The sequence below is a fragment of the Coffea eugenioides genome, chromosome 9 (genome assembly GCF_003713205.1).
Source record: "Coffea eugenioides isolate CCC68of chromosome 9, Ceug_1.0, whole genome shotgun sequence".
NCBI lineage: Eukaryota > Viridiplantae > Streptophyta > Magnoliopsida > Gentianales > Rubiaceae > Coffea > Coffea eugenioides.
The window spans coordinates 8029921-8040025 of record NC_040043.1 but is presented as its reverse complement, the minus strand read 5'-3'; the positions used below and the strand labels follow the sequence as shown (position 1 = coordinate 8040025).

General features: G+C 32.8%; 1 protein-coding gene across 2 annotated transcripts in view; it reads left to right on the top strand.

Annotated features, from left to right (window-relative positions):
- The window catches only part of LOC113783026 (MADS-box protein SOC1-like), a 76157-nt gene extending 67426 nt beyond the window's left edge, over positions 1 to 8731 (top strand). Inside the window, exons 1-8 of one of the 2 annotated variants that reach the window (XM_027329034.1) lie at positions 3442 to 3615; positions 3785 to 4018; positions 6618 to 6699; positions 7420 to 7481; positions 7605 to 7704; positions 7797 to 7838; positions 7980 to 8021; positions 8445 to 8731. In XM_027329034.1, coding sequence (XP_027184835.1) covers positions 3837 to 4018; positions 6618 to 6699; positions 7420 to 7481; positions 7605 to 7704; positions 7797 to 7838; positions 7980 to 8021; positions 8445 to 8561 — 627 coding nt within the window. In that variant the 5' untranslated portion in view covers positions 3442 to 3615; positions 3785 to 3836 and the 3' untranslated portion in view covers positions 8562 to 8731. Of the gene's footprint in view, positions 3616 to 3784; positions 4019 to 6617; positions 6700 to 7419; positions 7482 to 7604; positions 7705 to 7796; positions 7839 to 7979; positions 8022 to 8432 lie in introns of those variants that run through there. The other variant, XM_027329033.1, reaches the window with a different exon arrangement.
- Positions 8732 to 10105: the final 1374 nt, after the last annotated feature.

Genomic DNA, 10105 nt, shown 5'->3' with positions numbered 1-10105 from the left:
GAAAAAGAAGAAGAAATCAAAGGAATGATAGGTCCCAACCAACCATACCCAATCGGGGACAACGAGATACTCTCATAGAAGAAAAATTCGTACCACAGAAAAGGCAAAGGGTAAAGGACAGTCACAGTCATCAATAATAGTATGATTCTGACAAACAAAACTTAATAATAGTAACAGCCCAGACTCCGGCCAGAAGGGTACATGAGCACGTGACGCTGTCTGAAGTATGCTGAGCTAGCGCCTATTTATGGTCGAAATTGTACGGTCGGACAATGACATCTTACTAGTGTTGTACGGACATAACGTCATCAAACTCTGTTGCGTGGGTTCAGCTTTTGAGATGACTGATGCCAACCCTAAAACGATGGATTTTTGCCCGCTGCATATCAATCTGCCAAAGTGTTGACTGTTGACAACCGACAAGGATGTGAATCTCAACCTGCCATCTTAAATCCACCGTAGATTCCTTTTTAAGGTAATGGAATGTCGTTTAATTTTTCCCAAGAAAGAAAGGAAGGAAGAAAGAAAACACACAATCACTGATTATTATTTATTCATGCTGGTTCACCACCATTATTTGACTCTATTCATTACACGTTTGTTGAACTGCATAAATATCTTGATTAGGATGGCCTTGTTTTCATCAATTGCATGGATATCTTGATTAGGATGGCCTTGTTTTCATCTTCTTTTAATGATGGCATAATGGAAATCTCTAGACTCTACTCCCTTTGTAAGGCAAAAATAGGGGTTATATTTCTAAGGGCTACCCTAATTTGCTTCTAGGTCCGGTAATTTTATAGAAAAGTTTTACACGTTTTAATGGGATCAAAGGCCTACCTAATTGATTTTGTTCAATTCGGTCTAATTAATTATTGTAAATTTTATGCGTAAATTCATGCAAACTTGACGTAATGGTGAATTAATTGTACGATGATCTCCCTTGCAAATTATATATCAACACCATCTTGTACTAGTTTTTCATTTTCAAACATTTTTCTCATTGCAATAATCTGCGCACCTGAATAGACTGTTTTCATCGCATAATTTGATATCAATTCATTGACAACTCATCACTTTATGATTCTCATAATCATAATTTAACAGACAGGAGGGAGATTATTGTTTGTGATGGTGGTGAATCTAATCCAAGAGAGAGTGATTTAAGGGAGACAATGTTGGCATATTAAATCAAGACTCAAAAATATAAATTTTTTATATCATTATTTAGTAATGTTTTACTCACAGAAGATGGTGCTCTCGTACCAGTTGCTTAGCTCTTCATCAATTGGGATTTCCAAACTTTCGTAGAGTTTCAATGTAGCATGTGCCATGTGATATTTTCTTTGAAAAAAAAAATAGTAATGTTTTACTCAAGTTAGGATTGTAATAATTTTATTGGTGTCAAGTTATAGTAGTTTTATTATTTAGAAATTAATATTTTATTAGAAAATCTTTTATGGTGTAAAACTTATTTCTGAAGTAGTCTATAAATAGAGAGTTTTATTATTGTTATCAGTTGAGAAGAGTGAAATTTGATAGGCTAATTATTATGGTGTGTAATTAATTTATTATTGTTGATATTTATTCCTCTTCTCCCACAGATACTTGTATGTGTGTAAATTGTATCACCATATATATTGGTTCCATTAAATTTATCTCCTACAGCTTTTCGGTGAAATTTTTTGAGTTCTACATCTGTGAGTTAACAAAATTCATGTTTATATCGAACTTTTATCATTTTACATCAAATGCTATGTGAATTATATAACTAGAAGAATTGAATACAATACATCAAATACTATGTGAATTATATAACTAGAAGAACTGAATACAAAAGTTCAACTGGAGAGTCTCGAATTTGTTTTAAAGCTAATTGTCACATCAATTTTGGAGCATTTTTGGCTGAATTGTACTTTTTTTTTTTTGCAACGATAACATTCGTATAACATAATCTATCATATTCTATAGGAGAAAAGAGCCTAAAAAGGTTGTGTAAGAGGTTAGTAAATATATAAATCTGACTAGACCAAACGGACATTTTAGCACCTCTTTTGAATTTTTTTCACTGCAGGTGAGGTTTAAATCCCCGACCTACAATTCAAAAAGGAATTTAGTTCTTTTTTGGTGGCAAAGCTAGTGGTTTGGCTACACTGTACTTATTACCTAACTCTAGTGCTCAATGAACAAAAAGACCTAGTAGCTTGTTCCATCCAGCCTTGAAGTAATTAATATACCAACAAAAATTAATATACCAGCAAAGGAAAAAGAATAATCAGTTATCAGTTCGTGAAAAGAGCGATTAACAACATCAGACTCGGAGAAAGGAATTAATAAAAGAGGAGAGCCAAATGCCTTGAGATTTATCAAAAAATTTACATAGAAAAATGCTAAAAAATCATGGGTAAAATACATTTTGTCCCCGTGATTTAGTGATTTTTTACATAATTTTCTTGTGCTTTTAAATGCTATATATTTCTTCCTTGTAGTTTGGACTAAAAATTTTAAAACGACGGAAATGATCCCCTATAACGGAATCAAAAAAAATATCGAGATTACTCTTGTTTAAAAACTAAAATATCTTCTGAAGTGATCAAAATATATAAATATAATATGCATGAAACTTTTAACTCCTTATAATTTTGTATTTTATCACATAACTCTTTTGCGGTTTAGTATTTTACCACGTAACCTTCTTATAGTTTTCAAAATATATACATAACTCATATGTGATTAATAAATAATTTTTAACTTTATATAAACATACTTTTGACATTTTAATTGATTTTGATATTGCATATAAATTTTATTATTTTAATACTTTAATTTAAATAATCATAAGGAGGTTATATATGACTTTTAAAATTACAGAATATTATGTGAAAAAACGCCAAACTACGTCGGGTGTAAAGGCAGCCTTGGGTTCTTTTCTTTATCTCTCGATCCACAAATGCACAGCTTGAAAATTTGCGCTCACTTTGATATGTAATGGTCCCCCCTCGGCATCTTTGCTAAAATAGCTAAAAATGCTTCCCACGGCTTTCCACTTGCCGTTGTACAAATATATTTTCTCCGTCATTTCTTTTCTAGGAGTCCCTTTCGTGCTTCTCATACCAAAAGAAGAAAATGGGGATAACGTTTTGGGACCCTGCTGGTTTTTCCTTAATCACTTACGTTTTGCATATATTCTATGGTTGAAATTGAGACTTAAGGGGAAAAAAGGACTACAGATACATTGAGGAATATCTCTTTAGGGTATATGTTATGCATCTGTTCCAACAAGTGGTAATGTAATTATTCGGCAAAAAATTATTTAGAATAATATTATAATACGGTATATATAAGATGAAAAAATAATTAAAAATTATATTTATGATATAAGGAGAATAATATTTATAAATTTTTAAATTATATTGTCCAAACGGAGCCATCATTTCTCTCCAAAGTTACTATAAAGACTACAAACACTTTGAGGAATATCATTTCTCTGTACATCTTGCCTGTACATCTTGCCTGAAAAATCTCTCTTTAGGGTTTCTACTAGTGTCTTTGCTACCCATTATTTTCCAGCTTTTTTCACCTACCATCTTGCAGATCTGAGACTTCCCAGAAAAGGTTTTTTCTGTTTTTCCATTTTTGGGGTCAATCAATTTCATTCCCTCCTGGATCTTTCTGTTTTTGGAAACCTTTTTTGTTCATGGGGTTATATTAGATTTTTAATTCTTGATTAATTTCTTTTTTTGCACTTTGACCTTTATGGAAGCATTATTGATTTCTCTTTCAGGGTTGTCGGTGGATTTAATTTTGGACCTCGTCTCTTATCTAAAATTGTAAGAATGGTGAGGGGGAAAACTCAGATTAAGAGGATAGAAAATGCAGCAAGTAGACAAGTGACATTCTCAAAGAGGAGAAGGGGACTTCTCAAGAAGGCCTTTGAACTATCAGTTCTTTGTGATGCAGAAGTTGCACTGATCATTTTCTCCCCCAGCGGGAAGCTTTATGAGTTCTCAAGTTCCAGGTACATCAACCATTTTAACATTTGCACAGGATCTGCTCACAATCTCTGTCTACTTCTCTTATTTGTTATTAATTTTCTTCCCTTTCATCAAAATGATATCATCTTCATCAAATATTGTGTCCACTTTTACAACGGATTGACCATTAATCATTCCAAGTATGTTCTCAAGCTTTTATCAGAGCTAAGGGATCAGGGATCCCTTATCTTGATTTATGTCCGTTCCTATTAAATCACCAATAAGTGCAGTTTTTAATGAGTTTGACTGAAGGTGTTTTACAACGGATTTAGTTATTATTTGGTCCGGAGGCAGAAATACTAGATCCTTAGAAGCACGCAAAAATTAGTTAGACAAGATACACAGAATTTGAGGAAGTACGGGAGAAACCAAGGTCATCAATGGTGGTAATTCTGCAGCTTTATTTTCATAATATGTATGTCAAGCTGTCAACTGAAAGAAAATAAAAATCAGTAGCATGAGTTCTTTCCTGGTGTTATATAGAATCAGAGCAAGTTTCCCAGAGCAAGTGTTATGAGACACAGAATTTCATCCCTACAAGCAATAACTTTTCGTGGTAATTCTTAAAATGCATTATGTAAATAGACTATAAGGGGTTGTATCGTCATATTTACTTGTTTTTCTACAACCAAAATAAAAGGTTTATTATATCTGGAATGCAAGTGGAAATGGTAGCATGTCTATAATGAGACCAGGAAGTTGGTGTTGTGCTTTTGTACTTGTTATTGAAGATGGCCAACCACTCCGGCCTATATGCATTAGTACTACGAGGAAGTGGTCCTTCTCATCTCCTAAAAATTAGCATTATCTCTTTTCTTTTAGTTAATTAAGAGTTCGTCTTCTAATGTTTACAATCAAATACAAACACATAATTTGCCTGCAAATACTGGCATATTAATCAGTGTATAGGAAAGAAGAATCTAGTGAGTATAGTTATATATGTTGCTTAGCAGGAATCTAGTGAATATAGCCAACCGTGGTGATGTATTATTAAACCCTGAAATATTAGCTTAACACTATTCAAATGCATGAGTTTCCTCTTTTATACAACTGTAAAAGGATGCCAAATCTCGAGCAATTTTAAGTTTCCATCTTAGTTGCTATAAGAGTAGAACAAATAGGTGATTATTCCCCAAAAATTTCAAATGTTTAGCTTCTTTGTTGAAGCAATGCGAACGGTGTACTTTGGTCTCAAAGAAGCCAACAACAAAAATAAATCCTCTTAACCTACTTATACTGCTTTCAGGATTAGTACCAAATTGTGGAATCTAAGAGTTACTGGTTCTTATTCAAGTTTCACCTTTGTACGATTCATTTGTCTGACTACATGTTTATTACTAGATACAACTAATTGTTGCATGTTTAACTACTCAAAGTTGAAATATATTCATTAACAAATAGTGTTACAAATATGGTAGTGGACCTTTAATTTCAATTATCCATGAATCCTAAACTGCATCACCAATGGCGATCACCACTTCTATATAATGACACTGTAACTTTTATGTAATGTATAGCCAGTGATATTCATCATTTCTCAATTTTAACTTAGTGCAGTTACATCCTAACAAGCAACTCATTTTAGCATTATTGGTTTATAAATTGGAACTACGTACCAAAAAAAAAAAATTCATACATAATACGATATATATATGCGAGGGCGCTTTTTGTCATGAAATATGAAGTAATCCTGCTTCACCTGAGAGATACATAGCAATAAGGATACTGTGCAGCATTAATGGTGAGAACAAGGGTTCTCTCAACGTGGAAGATAATCAAATAATTTAGATATTTATGGAAATATTTGGCTTCTTCGATCTTCTTGTTGTGTAGTAAAGGTCACATCACATGTGCACATTATGAAAGTTTTAGCTTTTTAGCAAGGTAAAATTTGGCCATCCTTAGTGTAAGATTAATGTTGGCACACTTGAAGCACGGGGTGGAGTGATGAAACTCCCCCTGAACATTCAAGATTGAGAGAATGCACTCTTGTTATTGGAGTCATGGAGAATGTCTAAGTAGGATTAGTAATACTCACATTTTGAAGCTTTGCTTTCCTAAATCTCCTAAATTAACCTGTGATGCCAAGTATAACTTTAATGAATTGCAAACATAATAGAGGCACTCGTTACATTTATTAGTCACCTGGTCTATTTTGACGTATTTGCCAGTAATTAAACCTATCTGCTCTCTCTTTTTCTCTCTCGAGATTGAGTGGCTTATTTTGTTATGCTAGTGTTTAGTTTTGTTAGGTACAGTAAATTTTTTCCTAGTTATGATGAAATTAGGTTTTTTTTTTTTTTGGGTGATAAGTGTGTTCATGTTGTCATTCACAACAAAACTTGCTATCTTTTTAACAAAACTTAATATTCATTTCTTGTTAGGCACCATAGCATTTCCCCTGCGTTAAGTATATGCACATACAGATTTGGATCCTGAATTTCATAGGATTTGGGTCTTGCCAAATGGAAACTGAATCAAACTATCGATTGCCTGCTTGTTATTGCATAAATTTCTTCTTAAACAATTTATTACTGCAACTTGTACCTTTGATCTCATGGTGGTTCCCTCGAATGCTTTTAGTGCCACAAGTACAATAGAGCGCTACCAGAAGAATATCAGGAATCTATGTCCGAGCGAAAAAATGGCTCTACAACATTCACAGGTCAGAATCTTTTCCATATATGATTTGCTGCTGCAGTTGCAAGTGGATATGGCTGTAACTGTTTTCCCTTGCCATTGTTTCATAAAGAATGATCATGCAAGCAGTAGCAACTGTATCTTTTTTGCTTCTGTGGTTAAGTGAGTATATTTAAATATGTTCATGGAGGAGGTTTTGTGTTTAGAAAATTCTTCCTTTTTTTTTTTTTTATCTTGTCCTTTGCCTTGACTGGATATATGTGCTTTTTGCATCTGCTCTTCACTAAAGGGTTTATTTCTTGTGCGGTTGTGCTATATCCGTTTACCATCTGTGACGTTTATCTTGTTTTGTTTTTAGGATGAATGGTATCTAGTTGAGTTTTCTGCACCATTTTCACATGTGAAATTACCTTTTGAATTTTCTTTGAATAGCGGGAATTAAGTGTTCAACTGTGTGCTGGTAGCAAATATTAGCTGCGTGAGCCTATGAATTGCATTCGAAGTCCAAAATAAGCATTTTCTTGGCATTCACTTTCTTGATTTCTCGGAATGGCAGTCGAGATCCTTTTGAACTATGATTGAACAGCAGTAACGTCTTACATTCACTTCATTAATTTCCTGATTCTGGGAATCTCATTCAAGATCATGATCAGTGGCAACTGATTCTTTGACTTAATGAATCTTCTCTACAAATTTATTCTGCTACATCTTTTGATTCGTGCTGAGCTTATTTTCATTTGTGCAGAATTTTGAAGAAGAGGTTGCAATTCTGAGAAAAAAACTTGAGATTCTTGAAGAAACTAAACGGTTGTTGTCCTAACGTTGACACATTTGTTCAAGTTTTAAGCACAATTCATCCTACCCGGATAACAACATGAATTTCTTGCAGTTTTTGGTGATTGAAAGCAACATAATTTTTGTATGTTGCAGAAAGTTGTTGGGAGATGGCTTGGATACCTCCTCTTTTGATGAGCTGCAACAGATAGAAGGTCAATTGGAGAGAAGTTTAAACATCATTAGGTCAAGAAAGGTACGTATTTTGCAACAAGAATCTCTAAAATGATGTGATCAGAGTGTAAAATTTGGTGGTTAATTAAAATAGAATATTCAATTCTCCTGCAGAGCCTATTGTTTTGGGAGCAAATTGATCACTTGAAAGAAGAGGTAAAATACGCTTTTGAGGATTCAGGAGTTGCTTATTCTTTGATTGCCATTTTGGGTCAAGAAGAACAAAGTTTATGCATTACATGTTAATTGGCCTGGCATGGTTAATTAATAATCTTTGTATGTCTCCTCAAAATTCAGGAGAAAATCCTCAGGAAGGAAAATGCGGAATTGCGAGAAAAGGTAGATTACTCTTGTTACTTACTCATTAATTTTTATAAATATATACCCTAGAATGACCTGAAATGAAAAATCCGTTTCTACTTTTCGATGTTGGATAGGTATGGGATAATGGAAGTTATTAAATTCATTCTGATTTTTTCAACCAAATAACCAAATTCTTTTAAAAGAACTCGTACATAAGGGAAAAGTTAGGAACGAAAAAAAGAGTATTAGGCCGTAAGATCTAAATCCACGAGCCTCCATTTCAAATTCACATAATAAAATTGTACAAATTTTAATGGTAACGATAAAGTCATAAATGCATTGACGATTTATTTAACACCTCTTAAAGGTATTACTATTATATATTAATGTTTTAGTTTGTGTAGGTCTTTTTTATTGACTAACTAACTTATATATTTCTTTGAAAAGATAAATTTGCAGTATGACCAGCAACGATTGGGACCATCGATTAGTAGACAGCCCTTATCACTGAGACAAGTAAAGGAGATAGAAACACGACTGTTTATTGGACTTCCTGAAAGTTCAAACTATCCCTAGAAAGAAAGAAAGAAAGAAAAAAATGAACAATTTACCAGTCGATCGAGGTGATTTTCGCACGATTTGTTTTTCTTTACTTCTTGTACAGTTTATCTTTTATTTTTCTTCTTCTAAAAGGCATGTTATTTAAAGCAGTTTCTATATTGATGGATGAAATATTGAATAATTAAAGCTACTTGTATTGCAATTGATGATGTGTATATTATTATGTTAATATTATTGTATATAGCAGTCATTCCTATTCTCAGGCAATTTTAGGGAAATAAATAATGCTTGGAAGAAGAGAAGTACTACACTATCTATCTATTGTCGGATACAAGACAACAAAGTTGAGTGATTGGCTATGTGCTTTTCGATTATTAAAGCCTATTGGGTTTTTGTGCCATCAAGCTTATTTTACTGAATTAAGCATTAAAATCATCAAAATATATATAGTAGCGTTAAAATTTGTGCTCTTTTCTTGATCATAGTCATAGAATATGGGACACAATATTTTATATAGTAAAATAAATAAATAAGGGTGCAATTATGTCCCGGAAGTTGTATTTTGCTAAAAAAAAAATAATGCGAATTCATTCGGTTATATATGCATTATATGAAGAATCTTTTTCATTATTTGTAGTTCTGTTTTCTGACCATCTTTTTATTTCACATTAAACAAATATTGATACACTAAATAATACCATAAAAAAAAAATTTTTGTTTTGTTTTCAAATAGTCTATAACGCCAACATAAAAGTACATAATTAATTTTCTAGCTATATGAATCCACTGGCACCATTACTTGTGGGAATCAATCAATTAAATAGGACAAATTACATCTAACATGTCTTAATTAACTTGGATTTTAAGTGCGTATATGCGATTGTCAAAAAAATAACAAGCAATAATCTCTCATAATTCTACGTTACAAATCAGGCAAAGCCAACCCACCAAAAACAGCAAACTTTATGGATTTTCGTGAACAGCCCAGAATTGTGAAATTGAGAAGCCCAGATATTACATTCTCATCATCCTCAACATTCTTACATTCAGGCTGTTGCTTGCCCCCTGGCTTTTCATTGTCTGATTCTGCCCGTTGTTGGGCTAAGAAATACAGAGTAAAACCATAATGTTGAGACAAAAGGTCAGGTTGATTTTGAATTTTCCTCTATGGCACAAACCATATGAAGAGCTAATGGGTGATTTTAGACACTTGGATTCTATCTATTTTGTATCCGACCCGCCTTGAACAATTTTTTTGTAATTGGGTTGCTTACAAATTTATATCCTAGGTAGCGTGTTTAAACGAAGAGAATTAATGAGTCAATGAATATTTGGATTTTACACATTTCGATATTTAAATCTCTTCCAATTAATTTTGCTTTGGATTTATCCCTCTTCTAACTACTTTGATCTCTTTTAACAAATTTAAATTATTTTGCTTATCCATATATAGTAAGTTTTGTTTGGTGTGATTTTTGAACTATTACATTGGTAAATTCATCTTCTTTAGATACTAAAAATTCATTCACAAGAAAATGGGTTGCTGCACCAAGGTTGTT